Consider the following 18,247-nt stretch of genomic DNA (forward strand, 5'->3'; position numbering starts at 1 on the left):
TGAGGAGAGTCAGAATCGACCTGATTTGGTTGCTTGAGTCTTTCATGTAAAATTAGAAGAATTAAAGGATCAATTATTCAAGAGGCAAATATTTGATAAAGTCTCAGCATATGTCTACGTTATCGAGCCACAAAAAAGAGGTCTTCCACATGCGCATTTTTTAATTATCTTATAGAAGGATTGAAAAGTCTATGCGCCTGAATCTTTTGATGAGATCGTATCAGCAGAGGTGTCTGATAAAAATACAAACTTAAACTTGCATAACGCTATTGTTAAGCATATGATACATGAATTATGTGGAGCCTTGAACCCATAAAATGTTTGCATGAAAAGAAATGGTTGTTGCAAAAGTAATTATCCAAAAAATTATGCATCTACTACGACTGTTGGAAATGATTGCTTTCCAATATATAGACGTTCGAACAATGGAATAACTGTCAAAGTCAGAGGCCAAAATTTAGAAAATTGTTGGGTTGTTCCATATAATCCACATCTACTTGCAACATTTGACTGTCACATTAATGTCGAGATTTGTTCTATAATAAAAGCAGTCAAATATCTTTATCAGTACATTTATAAAGGGCATGATCGTGTTGCTTTCAACCTGGTTTATAAACAAAATAATCAACAAGTTCATGAAATCTAACAATTCCAATCGGCCTGATGGATTGCTCCCCTGAAACTATATGGAGAATATATGGCTTTGTTATTAATGAAATGTACCCAACAGTATATAGTTTACATTTACATTTGGAGGATCAACACTCAGTGACTTTCCGAGCAAATGACGATCTAATCAACGTTGTCAGTTTAGATCGTTCTAAAAAATCAATGTTAACATAATTTTTTGTATTAAATCAAGTAGATGATATTGCAAAGAGATTACTATATAAAGAATTTCCAGAATATTATGTTTAGAGCCAACAATATAAAGAGTGAACTCATCGAAAAAAAAAAATCGTTATAGGTTATATTGTTACAGCAAATCCATTTGAAGGTGAGAGATATTATCTGCAGATATTGCTAAATCATGTAAGATGACCTTTGTCTTTTGAAGATCTTAGGACAATTGATGGTGTTGTGGCTCCAACATTTCGCGAAATAGCAACAATGCATGATTTGCTACAGAAAGACAGTAGCTTAGAAGATTGCTTACATGAAGCATTTCTATATCAAATGTCGTCCAGTTTGAGACGATTATTTGCAACAATATTGATTTATTGTAATCCAACCAATCCGAGGGAGCTTTGGAAACGTTTTGAGCAAGATATGTCAGTTGATTTCAAATCAATAGAAGATTCTATATCAAATGTAAGAACCCAAGTATTGAGGTCAATCTCTTTTACAATTGAATCGATGGGAAAATACATTAATTCCTACCATCTTCTTGATAACGACATCTGCTTTGATGAAGAAGAATTTCAATCTAGATAAATCGATGATGAATTGACTGTTGAAATTTCAGAAGAAGATATTGCCGCATCAGAATCTCTTAATAGTGAACAAAAACATATCTATAATGCAGTGCTGGAAAAAGTATTTGCAAACCAAAATGTTTCATTCTTTGTAGATGGCCTGGGTGGGATAGGGAAAATATTCCTATACAAAGCATTTCTCGCAACAGTACGATCAAGAAAATTAGTAGTATTTGCAACTGTTTCATCAGGTGTTGCCACATCTATTATTTCGGGAGGTCGAACGGCACACTCACATTTCAAACTTCTACTTGATACTGACAAAAGAAGCACATGTTGTGTCAGCAAACAAAGTGCCTTGGCAAACCTACTTTGTGCAGCAAAATTAATAATATGGGATGAGGTTCCAATGACAAGAAAATAACACACATAAGCATTAGATAAAATGCTAATGTAACATTTGGTGGAAAGGTTGTTGTTTTCGATTGAGATTTTTGACAGGTTTTACCCATGGTTCGTAAGGGAACGAAACAAGAACAGGTTAATTCCAGTTTGATTTATTCCTATTTGTGGCCTAAGTTGACCAAGTTCCACTTAACTGAAAATATGTGAGCAATATTAGATCTTTTTTTTTTTCAGATTATGTGTTAAAAGTAGGCAATAGAATGCCACCAAATATAGTTAATGAAACCATAAAAATTCTAAATGAGATGCTTGTTCCCTATGATGATGACAACACTTCTTTAGATCATTTAATAGGATATACTTTTCACAATATTCATGAATATTCAATAAATATTTTAACTATGATGAATCGGATCATATTAACACCAAATAGTGGTTCTGTTGATGAAATAAATGCATTATTAATTCATAGATTCCCAGGTGAAGTTCAGTGATATTACAGTTTTGATGAGACAATAGATGCATCTGAATAATCAGTTATGAAAGATTTCTTAAATACTCTAACTCCAAATAGACTTCCGCCTCATGAATTATTACTCAAGAAAATTTGTCTCATAATGCTGCTTAGAAACATTAATCATTTAGAAGGGCTATGCAATAGAACCCGTTTAATTTGTCGGGCTTTTTATCAAAATATCATAGATGCAGAAATTGCAGTTGGACACCATATCGAAAAAAGAGTGTTCATTCCAAGGATATCATTCTTACCAAATGTTGATGAAAATAGTAGTTTTCCATTTAAACGAACTCAGTTCAGCATAAGATTAAGTTTCGCAATGACTATAAATAAGTCACAATGGTAGATATTGGATTATGTTGAGATTTATTTACCTCAACCAGATTTTTCACATGATCAATTATATGTGGTTTTATCAAGGGCGAAGACAACATCTATAGTGAGGATTCTAATACGACCAGTGTCCACTGAATAACGTGAAAAACACTGCACAAAAAATATTGTGTTTATAGAATTACTAACATTATCATGTTCGAATTAATGTTATACAGGTAACTATATTTAATTGTATAGTTTCGATTTACTATCTATTATAATATTAATCTCTATATGACTAATATTCAGTCATTTAATTAAATGTCTTCGTCAATTGTTTTGGTAGTTCATGAATTAAAATTAAGACTTGTTAAACTTATGCATCTGATATTTTTGTATTTGAAAAGAAGAAAAAATGCGGACGGTGTATACATCAATAATGGATATCACTTCAAATACAAATAACAGAAAAATTAAGATGATCGTTGCGGAGAAGTCACCTAAGCGAATAAGCCAATGCACAATATTGAAGTACCAAAATCTGACATTAATTGATCAAGAGGTATAATATTTGTTAGCATATATTATGTTTCCAGTTTTTTATATTCTTTGAGATTAGAGGTTCTTAAATATTATATAAAAATATTAATGATGTTGCATTTATTTATTTAATTTCTTACAACATATTTTGTTTAAAAAAAATCAAACATACAAAATTTATTAACAAAAATATTATAGTAAAATAATCCTCATAATTTTATATAATACATTATTAATCACAAATATTTTTATTGTTGGTCCAGGGAAATCGAGTGCAAGCAGCAATGTTTGGAACTGATATTGACCCTAAGGAAGACACTTTAAATATTTTTCAGTCGTATTATATCATCAATGTACATGCCAAACCAATAAATCCAAAGTACAAAATTAGAGAATATTAATATTAATGAATTCTGAACTCAAGAACAATAATAGAAGATTTTCCACAAAATGAAGAGTAAATAGAGGCACCATAATATGAGATCGTCCCATTCATGGACTTAGATGCTTACAAAGGGTCGATTCAAGAAATAGGTAATTTAATTTTAATTTTATTATAAATTAATTATCAATAAATTAACATTTCATATTTGAATATTTAAATATTTTAACTGTTGCAATCAAAATTAAGCCAACTAAAGAGGTAACGATTGCATTTGAACCAACAACAATCCAAGAGATAAATGTTATTGATGAAAGGTAAAAATTTCTTATAACTTCTCATTTCTTTTAAAATTGAATTCCTTCTAAATTCTATTAATTATTTTAATTATTTTGATTTTGTAACTTGAATCTAATATGTTTGACTATGTGGGGTCGATTTGTCCAACTCGAATGTCAGAAAATATCAAAAATTATTGAAGATAAACCAATAATACTTGGAACAAAAGTATCTGTTCGATCAAATAATGGTATTTATAATAATTAAGTAGCTTAGATATTCTTCCATTTTAGATATGCTTGCATTAATATTGATCTCAATTTCAACAAATGATTGTCTCTGTCATCACGTCCTTCAAGTACCTTTACAATCAATCATTTTCTTCCTGAGACAGCTACAATGAAGCAATGGTAATTCTCACAAATTAATAATTACATATTAATGCATTTATATTAGAGTTAATTATGTGATTTATGTAATTTACTTATATATTTCATCTCCTTATATTATTCTTCATTTCTGAATTTTAAGGGCGGATAACAATGATTTGATAATTAAAAGTATCATTGCAAGAAACTTGACATATACATTTGCCCCTCTATCATCTGTTGGTATTTGAGAAATTGTGAAGAATTGCTATATTGTAGAGTTGACGAAGGATTTGCAACCCATGGCGGTAAATATTATTTTATTAGTAATAAATTAAAATATTTACACAAGCATTCATTCTAAAAATTGATTATGATTTAACGTATAAAGAAAAATTCTGGATAGAGGCGAAAATAAATATGATTGACTTGGCCCAAATATTTTATTACATGTCATGTGTTGGCTATAATAAAGGAACTGGATATAAATACAATGAAAGCTTTGTTTGTATATATTGCAAAAGTCAATGGGTCTGCAAACCACGGTATGTATCTTACAATTTTAATTTATAATTGATATCTAATTTAACTTAGAATTTAACACTATTCAAATTGAAAATAATATATTCAATGCATTTAAAGTGCTATGGCATATGTTGAACTGGACGATAATACTGAAAAACTAGCTGTTATTATGTTTGGTGAAGTAGCAGAAGAGGCATTTGGTTGTTCTGCAGTTGAGTTGATGGAACATGTTGGAGAGATATCTTTTAAAATTTTTATTCAAAAATTCAGTTTGGTTATATTGAGTTAATTAAAAAAGAAATTGGGTTTTTATTAATTCTATTCAAAATTTATTTTGTAGGAACATCGACCATGTATTAAAAGCGTTGCGGAGAAATTATCAACAAAAATTTGAAAGATTCAAGTTTTTGGAGATCCAAAGAAACTGAAGAAGAAAAAACATAGGCATTTTAATGTTCTCTCTATTGAGGCAATGCAAGATGAGGAAAATGCTAGATCGTCATCTTAGAATCAAAATTATCTCAAATAACTTTTGTAAGACTATGGATGACGTTTTTTTATAGGACCATGTTATACATTCTATTAATGCTCTTCTTATATATTATATCACAGCGTATAATTATTTATAAATTACATGAACATTACATCATTACTTAATTAGCCAAAAACATTAAGTCGTTATTAATAAAAAATTAGTTCTTAACAAAATAAAATTAAATATAAACTAAGCAAATGTGCATTGCACGTTGCAACCCACCTAATATATATGTAAAGTGGCTATCAGGCGAAAAACGGTTTTTATTATTTTTTCGTTAAAAGTTAAAGCCGTTCGGCCTACTAAAAATTCCTGCAGCCAATAATATTATATTAACAATGACAACGAACTTGTTCTATTATTATTATTATTATTATTATTATTATTATTATTATTATTATTATTATTATTATACGCCCAACAAGCCCTTAAGATCAATTTTTAATACTAATATGTATAAACATTAATAGTTCTATATACTTAATTAATAATGCTCAAATCATGAAAAAAAAATAATAAAAGGACTATATATCAGGTATATATTGTCAATATTTATACATTGTACATACATTATTTGATTTGTTTATGACTGATGATCTTATATATGTATATATATTATATACTTAATCAATAATGCTCATATTATGAAGAAAAAATAATAATAAAAGAACTATATATCATGTATATATTGTCAATATTTATACGTTGTACGTACAATATTTAATTTGTTTATTACTTTGTTGAAGTTTAGTTTTTGTTTAATCTTGATTTTTGTGTCTTTTTTTAACACTGTATTTTCTTTTCTTAGACAAATAAGTTATTGAATTCTTCATTTTTTTTATTTCAATCATTATGTCAGGTACACCCCGAAGCTAACGCACCTGAGTCCATTCCCGTATATATATATATATATATATATATATATAAAAATATATATATATAACTCTTAAAAAATATATATAAAAAATTCTAATTTAATGTAATAGGTGTGTAATTTAAGAGGTGTTATGGTGCATTTAGATGATGTTGTAATGATGGCTCCCACCAATATCCAAAACCTTGTCTATAAGGCTGGGTTGCAGGGCACCACCCTGTCTAGCATTTGCTTGGCTAGGATTGGGGCCCCCATTCTCTAATAAGGGACCTGTGGGGATGCCTCGCACGAAACTTGAGGCAGAGGTGGGCCTTGGTTGGGCCCAGTCCGTCTAAGATTTATTTCGTCTGTCCGTCCATCCGACCCAACCCACACACACATATATATATATATATATATTAAAAAAATTCATTAATAAAACAACATTATTCTCTTAAAAAAGAAAACTCAAAACTTAACCCTCACTCCACCTCTCCACATTTCTTTCTTTCCTCTTTCATATTTGGCTCTCTCAGTCTCACTTCCTCCTCCCATCTCTGTCTCTCTCCCTCTCGCCAAGGTAGTACCGCCCTCTTCCTCTTCTTCTTCTCCTCCACCACTTTTTATTCCTATAACAAGCCAATTAACTTGGACCCAATCCAAGCCATGGACTGCATTTATCTTTTATCATTTTACTTCTTTTACCCTTGTGTGTTAGGCCTTAGACTATTTTATTGGAATGTTGATTGTAATAGTTAATGGACTTATGCCTTTAATGTAGTTCTCATTTCAATTTTATAATGTTATTCGTCTAGGCCCATAGGTGGGTGGAAATATGTAGACAATATGTAAGGAGCCAGGGAGCTCTACGAAAATCATTTGAAATGTTATAGCTCTCACTTTCTCTTAATTTCTCTCTCATTTTTTTGGAGGAGCTCTCCTTGAAGAGAGCAAATCAGTATTATTTTATTTTAACCCTTAAGGTGTGTTACAAGTGATATTCATAGCCAGTCTTTCATTGGCATCAACTTCATCAATCCATAAAAATGACAAAATTATCTCATCATTACTCAAAATTAAAGAGATGGTCGAGCAGTCGCAACAACATTATGAAGTTATTTTAAAGACATTCAGAGATGTCAAAAATAATTTTGAAAAATTCAGCAACAACTTCAACGAAGAATTCACTTATCTGGAACAAGAGTTCCATGCATTGTAGGAAGAGGAAGAACAAGCCAGGGGTCATCCCGTCGATATCCTTTTTCTCATAAATTCTCTTACAGTTCCAAAATTAATTTTTCCACACTCAAATTCCTATCTCCGACTTTCGTTTCTATCACTTTCCAGAAATTATTTCTCCTCTCATTCCCTACTATCGGAAGTTCCAAGCAAATGGCCCCGTCTAGTTAGGTATCCTCCATAGCTAGGAGACGTCACTCACTCATCCACGGTCCAACAATTCCCAAACTCCCAAAACCGAGCTTCTCACTTCCTTAAATCAAAATCCTCACCTCCTCAAGCAACTTTCGGGCATATGAGAAAGGAGATTCTTTAGATTTATTTCTTTTCCTACACTTTCTCGAAAAACAAACACATATTTTCAAGGCCAACAACTCTTCTTCCACTCCTTTCTATCTTTCTCTCGTTTATTTCCTTTCTTTCCCGTGTCTTTCTTCATTACCATTTTCTTGATTGCCGATGATCATCAGTGTGAGAGCTGCATGTAATGTGTTTGATAAAAGACCAGAGAAAATACCAGAATGATGCATGAACCTAGTTTGCAGCGACCTCGTTAGTCTCAACGCCATATCTTCCATTCTCAATCTCCTTACGACTGCCATGGTAGTTCAGCTCCATCTGCTACTTGGACCTACAACGCAGTTCTGGAAGGCAGTCCTAGAAGCTCATGTTCAAGTTCTCAGTACCACCAGAGTCTGGACCCCAATGGCCACTCATGGCATGAATCAGTTCTCTGATTTAACCCCGTACGAGTTTCAAAGGGATTTATTGGGTCTCAGGAGTCACCTGAGGCTGCTCTCGATTGCTAAAGCCCAAAAGGCACTGGAAGTTTCTAATATTATTGTGGGAAAGAGAGATACAACATCAGTCCAATTGGAAGTGGATTTCAGAGAAGTACAGAAGCTTTATGAGATTTTGTTCAAACGATGGGAGATTCATGCAGTTTTTCTCAGATTTATATGATGTTAAATCAAATACAGTTATGTGTGCCAACGCTCTTGAAGAATTAGTGCTTTTGTTGCGGTGCTGTATGGAAATCCTGAATTTGCTCACCTAGGATTAGGATTTGTTATAAAAACAAGGTATTGCTTTTGATACTCAGAGTTCTAATTTCTTTAAAATCTAGGGAGAATGAGAGTTATGGGCATAGTACTTGTGTTAGGGTTGAGAAAGTTGTTTCTCGCCAATGCGCCTTTGATTCTGCATCTTGCAAAAGTGAAGCACTATTTACAAGCCATTTCAGTCATGGTTTCATGCCACTCCCAAAGATAAAGGTCATCGTCCTCTGTCTTAGCCGCTCTTCCGACCACGTCTGTCTCCATCTTGATGATGCCCTTTGCAAGTTTGCTAAATGGGTAGGCAAGTTGGTAGTGAGTTGGGTGGTTGGTGCAAAAGTTGTGAAAGAGTTGAGTAATGCGAACCTATTTTGGGTCCTGTGGTGTTTGACGCTCGAGTTGGTGGTCGCATTGAAGCGAGGCTGTGAGGAATGCCATAGACAGAGGATGGAGGGAGAGCAAAACCTTGTGTATAACAGGGGCATGCTGAGAAAGGAATTACAAATCTCCTGCATATGTGTAAGAAACTTTTTATTCCTCAATTGTTTGATGATATTCCTAAAAAAGCTCTGCAAATTGGAACATGCATACATGACCAGATTATCAAAACGGAATTGAAAGAGGTAGTAATTGCGCCTCACTCGTTTGTGAAAATGTTAGTGAAGGCTAGATGTGGTAGTTCAGGTGATTTTTGGTCCATTCCAATATGTGGAAAAGACTTGTCTGAGGGTGTATTTCTTGGTGCGTTCTTATCAATGTTGCCAATAATGGTGGTGGTAAAGTTTCTGGTAGAATGTAATAATAGTAATGCCCTCCATGGTCTAAAGTCTTCTTGGAAAAGTATTGGGGGATTTGAGGATTTATTGGGCTCATAAATTCAAGCACCCAGAGCAAGAGTACTTGTTGGAAAATTATTTAGATCACCTAGACGTGTTCCTCTGGAAGTACCTTGCAGCCAGTGGAGTAATAGCATCAAATCTTTGGAGTCTCTTAGCCGATTACATTGTAATCATGCATCCTCACATTTTATCCGAAAACTAAGTACACAGGGATTGAAAGGGACTAAAGAAGAGAAGTGTGAAAAAATTAGGAAAAATATCATCTTCATTTTGACCCTGGTGGTGGCCACATGTATTTCACGATGGGTTGTTATGGAAATAACTGATGCTTACTGGTAGCCTCATGTAGTGATAAACTAGAGCCAATTGGTGATAGTAATGTTATCGTTGTGCCTTACAAGGCTATTGATGAGACGATCAAGCTGAGTCTTGATCCAATAGAGTAAAACGGAAGATTTCATTTGGAGACTGTGGAATCATATATTGGAAAGTCTGTTACAAGGACTCGTAGAGTTGCATCGATGCTTCCAACCTTGAGGACAAGGTTCTTTGAAGGGGACGACAATGTAATAAACCAATTAACTTGGGCCCAATCCAAGCCATGGACTGGATTTATCCTTTTATCCTTTTACTTCTTTTACCCTTATGTGTTAGGCCTTAGAATATTTTAGTGGACTGTTGGTTGTAATAGTTAATAGACTTAGGCCCTTATGTGTTAGGCCTTAGAATATTTTAGTGGACTGTTGGTTGTAATAGTTAATAGACTTAGGCCCTTAATGTAGTTCTCATTTCAATTTTATCATATTATTAGTCTAGGCCCATAGGTGGATGGAAATCTATAGACTATATGTAAGGAGCTAAGGAGCTCTACGAAAATCATTTGAAATTTTATAGAAAGTTCTCTTATCTCTCTCTCACTTTCTCTCAATCTCTCTCTCATTTTCTTGGAGGAGCTTCCCTCGAAGAGAACAAATCAGAAATTAACATGATTTTATATGATATATTAAATCTACTATATAATAAAAATAAAAAAAACTTTACAATTTCACTTATAATATCAAATTGCATCAATTTATAAATTTATTTTTCTGAAATTATTTGTAGTCATAGCATTTCTCATCATAAAACAGTTGTGAGAAGATAATTAAGTTAATATCTATAAATTAACTTTTCGATTTCTTCCAAAAGTACTTATAATTATTGTAAATTGTTACAGCTTGACTCATGATTTTCAAATAGCCTCTCTCATCCCACGTCAGCATGCACTATTTCTTTGGCTGTGCTAGAAAGAAACGCACAAGAATTTGAGTTAAAAGTACCCATACTCAGCCTTTGAGATTTTATCAGTTATCATTTTGCTCACGAGATTTCCAATTTTATTACTTTGATCATCATATTTGCTTTTTTTTTTTAAATTGAAGACCCCCCTCATTTCTACGGTGACGTAGAGTTTTACTATATACAAACAAATTTACGTACCAATCTGCGTACTAATATTATTATCTTCATATTCTAAATTCAAATTGACACTGTTTTTAATAAAATGTACTTTATGATCAATCATATTAAATGAATGTACATATTAATACACATAATCACTTACAATTAAATTTTTCCGCATAAAAAATCTAACAATAAAATATACGGCAGAATCTAAAATAATATAAAAATTATAAAATCATTTTAAGAACGTAAAAACAAATAATAATTTTGTGATTAAACAATACAAACTCGGGTGGACGGGCTATATCTGGGCCTGACAAGGTGTTGGGTCTGTTTTTCTCTAATTCTTGACTGAACCACCAAGTCCAATGCAAGAGCGCATCAGGAGAGTAAGACCCAAACGTTTTATGAACTAGAAATGTAGAGCTTTACCCCGAGGGGAGCCCTTCCAGAAATTCTCGACGGCCAAGGTTGAACCCAGGCCGAAGAGGGGGTTTGGAAATAGTTTTCAACCAGCAATAGACGCGCCTCGGTTAGAACCTCACTAGCTGCGTCATTGCCCCAAGCGCAAAGATAGTTAAAAACCGGGTATGCTTCCCCTACTTATACGCAGCTATCTCTCGCACATCTATCTCCGCAATCGATGTGGGACTCATGTTCTGAATGCTTTCAAGCCTTGACCATTGGCTTTGACTGCCTCCACCTGTACCGTTTTCACGCTGACCTTAACTGATCGAGTAAGAATTAAAGCAAGAAACAAGAGAGATATGGCTGCCTTCTTCTGTTACTTGTTTGTACAATTTTTCTTAACAGATTTGAATGTTTATACGAACTGTTTCTTTGTTTTCATTGCAACGTTCTTTTCTTCAGTGTTACAATAATTCTATGATAGTATTGCGGTTTTTGAGAAGAGAACAGTTGTCCATCGTCATCGGACTGTAGGCTGAACTGGGATTGAACTTGGAATTTAATACCTTTTTGGGTCCGTATGGCTGTTGGATAATGGGAAAAAGAAAGAAAAGAAAAGAAAAGAAAGGAAAGGGAAGGAAAAGAAATTGAGTTCTCTAGGACACACCGTGAGTGTGTAAATTCCGTCTCGTACAATTAAAGTTTGAAACACGAGCGGCTCTTGCTTCGACCATTGCAAAACAGCTTCTTTAGACAACCATTGCCGTCTTGTCTTCAAATAGGCCCAGCTGAACTGACTTAACTGAAGAAGACAGAGAAGCAGGAGTTGATCTTTAGGAAAATAGCGCTTTATGTGAAGAAACTTCCTTCCATAGTTGAACGTCTCAAAGTAAGAATGAAAATAAAAGGACTTACCTTTGTGGAAAAAGATAAAATGAAAACAAAGAAAGATTCTTAGGTGGACAACTAGACTTTTGGGATGGGAGGGAGCTCTGCTAAGATTCTTCATGTCTAAAATGGTAAACATCTTATTCATGATAATGTTACTACGCAAGAAAAAGAGATAATAGTCACCATGTGATGAGTCGATGTCACCGGTGCTGTCAAGGAGGTCGTCGTAACAGAAGAACTGGGAAGGGAGCTTGCTGCTTTTCATTTTGATAGGAGTAGGTGATCCGATTCTACATTTCGTCTCATATACACGAAGATGACGTTAAAATATAATTAAATGATAAAGTTCAACTATTTTGATTAGATTTGCCTCAAATGATGGTTTTGGCAGTAGTGTATTTAGGGCATTCATTCATGGCTGGCTTTAATTATAAACGACAATGATACACCACCAACTATATTATAACTCAATTACTGCTATATATTAAAATATTAATAAATTTGACTTTAATTCAAAATTTTTAAACTTGCAGCAGTTCAACGTAGATAAAATAATAATTTTTTTTATATTTAATTGTAAATAAATTGTAATATAATTGTTCTTATATCATTTTTCAATTATAAATGATAGGAGTAAAGAAAAGAAAACGGTGTCGACGTAGTTCGGTTGTGAAGCCTATGTCCATAAATATTGGATGTAAAATCTACTATAAACATGATCGAATACTTTTCACTCAACTCTCTACAACCACTCAGCCTCCAAAATTCACTTTGAAGCTCTCTCTAGTTATCTTCTTCTCTCCAACGATCCTCAAATCTTGAAAATGAATCCGCCTCCTCTTTTATTGCCTATCTTCCTATTTAAGTCTCTTTCTCTTATTTATGTCTTGTCCTCTAGCTCTATGTCTCATTTTTCTTTTATATTTGATCAAGCCTCATCTATTGTCAGACTCTTTCTTTCTCCCTTCATTGTTATCGTAGCGGATTTTTATCTTCATGGGCCTCTACACTCTCATTTTATCCAAACAAATTAAGAGCTAGTTTGGATTGGAAGATGAGTTGATTACTATTCACAAATTTCAACTCATATATCTCACTATTATTCATAAACATTCTCAACTCATCTCTGAATCCAATCAGGACCTAAGTTTTTGAGACCATGGGTAATTAATTTAATAGAGATTGAACATTTTACTTCTCTATGATGACAAAGGATGTAGTATAAACGAATAACACGATAAAGATAATGATCTACCAGATTATAAGATTGAATTATCTTATCTTGTGAATAAGTTGTATGATATTATTTTGATTGCAAATTATTATTTTGTCACTAAAACACAATTGTCCATACTCTATACCGATAAATCGAGAAAAGAAATTTCGAATTCTATAAACCTCTATACACATGGAATTCAGTTCCCAATCCATTTTGCAGGATAAGGAGAGCTTTCTTGTCTTTCTTCATATCAGTGTTATTCCGTTTCTCCTATTTTTTTGGTTTGTTAGGAGTTATTGTTCGAAAAATTGAGTTGCACTTGAGTCTACTGTCTTTTATCTGTTTGGGGAGTTCCATTCTACAAGGTGACTCGCAAGCTGAACAAATTTTCATATCCTTCGATAATCTCGAAGTAGAACGTAATTTGGTGTGCATAACAAACTATAAATTTAACAAGAAAATACTAGCCACACCTCATTAAAAGGAAAATTGTCAGAATGAGCAACAGAGGGCAACGTTTTGACGAAAACGATAAATAGTCTTCCCCCAAGAAAGGGAAGCATCGAGGAATTCTAGGGAGTAAAAAGTAAAAACCCAAATAGGTGAAAAACACGATATTCAAAAAATAATTATTCCTACCGGGTCTAGAAAAAGAAGGAAAACATTAACCGAGGAAAAGGTTCGTCACCATGATAATTTAATCAGGATGTAAAATCATGATTATCATCAAGGAGCGGGGTCCAAAATCAAGAGAAGAGAATGTATGTACATGGAAATGACTAAATGTTCATCAAACTAACAATAATTGCAATTTCGGGCATTATGCATCTCAGAATACTTGTATATAGAACTCTTGAATTAATAGTCTTTCCAACCAAAAATATCCAACAAAAATATCACTGAAGATTGAACTAACCATAATTTGAAATAAAGATAAAGCGACCCAAATCAACTACATAACAACATAAAAAAAACTTCCATCGAAAGGCAAAACGTGCAGCCAGCCAGAAATTCCGGGCACTCATTTCAATTTGCCAGTTCTAAAACTGCCACTCAAGACGAAGCACCACTGCGTAGAGCTTGAGACTTCTTAGACTTGCTAGTTGCCAACTGGGTCTCGGGCTGCAAACCAACAATGGTAAATAAGCAAAAAACAGAACCAAAATACAATCACCAATGTTTCATTCTCCACCACATTTCCTACTTTTCTGACAAAATAGTTGCTGCAATAATGAAGAATTACCTCTTTCTTCACAGGTTCTTCCTTTTCGGACAAGATCAACTCGATATGGCAGGGTGATGACATATAGGCTGCCAAGAAAAATAAAAGGATGCAAAATCAACTATCATAACAAACCAAGACGGACAAACTATTGCGTAACATATCTTCAGCACATACGATTGATCCTTCCATGAGCTCGGTAGGTACGACGCCTTTGCTTTTGAGCTTGGTTCACCTGAACGTGAGATACATAGAGAGAATCCACATCCAAACCCTTAACCTGGAAGATTTTACGCGAGTCAGTTAGGAATTGGGGATGAATGAAACAATAAAAAAGGGAATGGCCAGAAGTTACATACTTCAGCATTACTCTCGGCATTCTTGAGCAAATCTAGGATGAATTTAGCAGACTTCACAGGCCAGCGCCCTTGTCCATTTGAATGCCTATTCTTCGCTTGGGCAGTCCGTCCAACACCACGACAGAAGCGTCGGAAGGGGATTGCTTGTTTGTGGGCCAGAACATCCTCCAAATACCTCTTAGCCTTGGTCAATGGCAACTTTCTGATTGCAAAAGCTGTCTCCCTTGTGTTCTATAGAAAGAAACCACATTTTAAGTTTAATATCCATAAACAATAATATATATAATATATAAGGAAACAAGGACCAGTCAATTCTCAATTACAAAAGAAGTAGAATTATAAGGACCAGCTCAAAGAGAAAATCAGAACAAGGAGAGACTACATTAATTGACCAAAAATAGGCATGCAGAGAAAAACTGTTAAACACATGTGGCATCATTTACTGAACCTTCGGTCACTAACAACTACAGAGGTTCACCCAATAACAATGCAAGTATTTTTCCTGAAATTTACGAGAGCCCTTTTCACAAAAGACAAAAAGGCACTGCTTTTTTAATCAGGTTCCAGAAAATGGAGAAAAAAAATCACAAGATATAGACCTGAAATCTGCAAAATCTCACCACATTTGTAGCCTTCACAAAAATTTGTGCCTAAGAAAACACCAAATCTTTACAATTAAAAATATCACCACATTTCTCTCACTACCATCCAAAATTACTCCTCAACATCATTTAGAGTTTTAACAAATCCAAAACTTTTCCAATGTGGATTCAGCAGAAGAATTTAGAGGAATGTACTACCAAAGGAGCCTAGTCCAAATGCGAGGCCGACTTTATGCACATTGGCTTGGAGAGCCTGCATTTAATCATATATTTGGGGCACACGAATTCCATTGAGGCTGATAATAAACTGAAATAGGAGGAAAAGGCGGTGCAGATTATCTATTAGGAAGTTAAAGCTCGTGTGGTTACATGAGGGAGCTTTAAGAGATCTACTGAGAACATAGAGCTTGTTACCCGCCCCTATAATCTCTAGATAGTAGTAGTAGAAGCCAGTTAGTCTCACCTGTCAAAGTAGCATATTTTGTGATCAGTTAGCTGCGCTGGTTTTCCAGTTCCTTCCAATTTTTCATCAACTGAAGTTCAGCTGATAAGCTGGAGTGTCTGTATGTCACTTGAAAGCTTTCTCACTCATAACAAACCTAAAATTATTCCTAAAAACTATTTCCTTACTTGCTGGGCGGGTAGTGGAGACAAATAAGGCTGTATCCAAGACATATTGACATGCCACACAGTCAAACATTGACAATCAATGAGTTCGAAAATGGGTTCGAAATGAACCGTACTTGCTAGAACTGGACTGAGTTATCTGATGCCTACAGAAGAGCTGTCCTGTAGGCAACTGACCTCACCTTGGCTTGTATTATTGGGTCTTTAAATGCAATCTTAAAAGACACCACGGCTCACTTGTATTCTAGTGAAAAATCATACAAAAGTCTACAACAACCGAATAGTAAATGTCCCATCATTTACTGAACCTTCAGTCACAAACAATTAACATAGGTTCACCCAATAACAATGAGAATGATATCCCTGACGTTTACGAGAGGCCCATTCACATAGGCAACAGGCCACTGCTTTTTTCATCAGGTATTACAAGCAACAGTAAATAAAGGAACAATACCTCACACATCTTAAATATAATCCAACAAAAGCACAGACTTGAACTTGCAAAAAGAATATTTTAACAAGACAGCGAAAGATCTTAGAACGTACCTTGAAATGAACCCTAAGGTCCTTACCCCTGGCCTTGCAGGCTGCATTAAATACAAACATTAAAGGAAACTATTAGATCCGAAATGATAAACGCTGAAACCAAATCCGAAAACGGAAGAAGCAAACAAAGAAAATAAATTGGTAGCTAACGAGAAAAACCAAGAGACCGAGTACGTAAAATGAAAAGGATACTTACACTTGGTGGGGTTGTCGGGCTCTCTGGAATACTTCACCTGAAAAAACCAAATAAAAACAAAATTTTTTTATCAGATAATCGAAGATCAGAGAACGAACTGCGTTTCTACGAAGTTGAGAAGAAGGGGGACAAAAAGTTTCGCTACCATGGCCGCTGAAGGGGATGGGGACGATGCTGCTGCCTCGGCTGAGGATTCCACTTGCTTAGTTTGTTCTAAGCAGAGGGAGGCGAGGAAACGGAGGGCGGAATCCTTTTTATAGGGGGTGAAGTATAAAACCCTAATCATCCGTGACCTAATGGCAATCGGGACTTGGGCCGGGCTTTTGGAGGCCCATCTAGTTTTGATTATATCCTATTATTTTCAGGAAATTATTTGAAGTAATTATGGATAACGGGAAATTCCTATCCTACCAGAAAATAATATACCAATAAAATTTTGAGAAAATGATTTCTATATTCTCAAAAGATGGAATAATTAGGGCTGATTTGAATTCAAATATGAGATAAGATGATTTTAAATGAAATATGAAATTGAAAAAAATATTGTTAAAGTATTATTTTTTAATATTATTATTATTTTAGAATTTCAAAAAGTTGAATTAAGATTTAAAAAATTTGAATTGTTTATTGTATTTTGTGTTAAAATTTAATAAAATTATAATTGTGAGATGAAATAAAATATTTTTTTAATCCAAACTGGATTACTCTTGTTTTCAAGAGCTGAGTTTACCCCTACCTAGTAAAAATTTATTTCATTTGAATGAAATATTTATTCGTGGGCATGACAAACTTTTCTATTCTAGGTCATAGTTTTTTTTAGCTATATAATTTATCTAGGAAAGAGAGATTGAGCTTTAAAAAATAGTGAATGGTCTAAGGTGAACATAAAAATACCTTTATTTGGATTGGAAACTCACATCAACTCATCTCATCTAATAATTATAAATTTTTTAAATTCTCACACAAAATATATTACACAATTCAAAATTTTCAAATCTTAAAACAATAATAATATTAAAAAATAATATTCTAATAATATTTTATTATATTATTCACAAATTATCACAACTCATTTTTAAATCCGAACGGACCGATCTGCGCAAGAATATTAGCGCATGTAAATTAGGAGCATAATTGTTAAACATGACTATTAAACACATGTAAATTAGGAGTATACTGCAACATGATCAAATTATAAGAAAACAAGAAAACTGGTATCAACATTTTATAAATTTATTTGAAAGAAAGTTTGAGATGAACAATTTATAAATTTTCGTGAAAGTCACAAATCCTATTTCTAATATACTTGGATATTTAAAAAGAAATTAGGAGAAAAAATGAGTTTGGGGACCCTCACAAGTCACAAGTCATCCCTTGGGTGGCCTGATCTTGGAAGGCCGCACAGGCCACATGGTGATGGCCACCCTCGGTGGTTGTATTTTATTTTTTTTATTTTTAATGTTATTT

The 18,247-nt window shown here is 33.7% G+C and overlaps 1 protein-coding gene and 3 non-coding genes across 4 annotated transcripts; all 4 read right to left on the reverse strand.

The window, feature by feature from the left end:
* Nucleotides 1–11,134: 11,134 nt before the first annotated feature.
* Nucleotides 11,135–11,285, reverse strand: LOC121258903. The gene has a single exon (XR_005939455.1). It is a non-coding gene; the product is annotated as a U4 spliceosomal RNA (small nuclear RNA).
* A 2,770-nt stretch (nucleotides 11,286–14,055) lies between these two features.
* Nucleotides 14,056–17,081, reverse strand: LOC121257344 (60S ribosomal protein L17-2-like). The gene is made up of 7 exons (XM_041158313.1): nucleotides 16,926–17,081; nucleotides 16,781–16,817; nucleotides 16,585–16,625; nucleotides 14,810–15,040; nucleotides 14,628–14,730; nucleotides 14,472–14,539; nucleotides 14,056–14,350 (listed from the first exon to the last, which is right to left on the reverse strand). The coding sequence occupies exons 1-7, from the start codon at nucleotides 17,064–17,066 to the stop codon at nucleotides 14,282–14,284; spliced, it is 690 nt and encodes a 229-aa protein (XP_041014247.1). The 5' UTR covers nucleotides 17,067–17,081; the 3' UTR covers nucleotides 14,056–14,281.
* Nucleotides 15,235–15,363, reverse strand: LOC121258897. Its single transcript, XR_005939449.1, has one exon. It is a non-coding gene; the product is annotated as a small nucleolar RNA snoR74 (small nucleolar RNA).
* Nucleotides 16,324–16,452, reverse strand: LOC121258896. Its single transcript, XR_005939448.1, has one exon. It is a non-coding gene; the product is annotated as a small nucleolar RNA snoR74 (small nucleolar RNA).
* Nucleotides 17,082–18,247: the final 1,166 nt, after the last annotated feature.

This window comes from Juglans microcarpa x Juglans regia, chromosome 3S (genome assembly GCF_004785595.1).
Source record: "Juglans microcarpa x Juglans regia isolate MS1-56 chromosome 3S, Jm3101_v1.0, whole genome shotgun sequence".
NCBI lineage: Eukaryota > Viridiplantae > Streptophyta > Magnoliopsida > Fagales > Juglandaceae > Juglans > Juglans microcarpa x Juglans regia.

What these genes read in the sequence shown, in the direction of transcription:
- LOC121257344 (XM_041158313.1), bottom strand. Translation starts at nt 17,066, where the DNA reads ATGATTAGGGTTTTATACTTCACCCCCTATAAAAAGGATTCCGCCCTC. An exon ending in CATCCCCTTCAGCGGCCATG is followed by an intron (nt 16,818 to 16,925) that starts GTAGCGAAACTT and finishes TGGTTTTTTCAG; the next exon opens with GTGAAGTATTCCAGAGAGCC. An exon ending in AAGAACCTGTGAAGAAAGAG is followed by an intron (nt 14,351 to 14,471) that starts GTAATTCTTCAT and finishes GTTGGTTTGCAG; the next exon opens with CCCGAGACCCAGTTGGCAAC.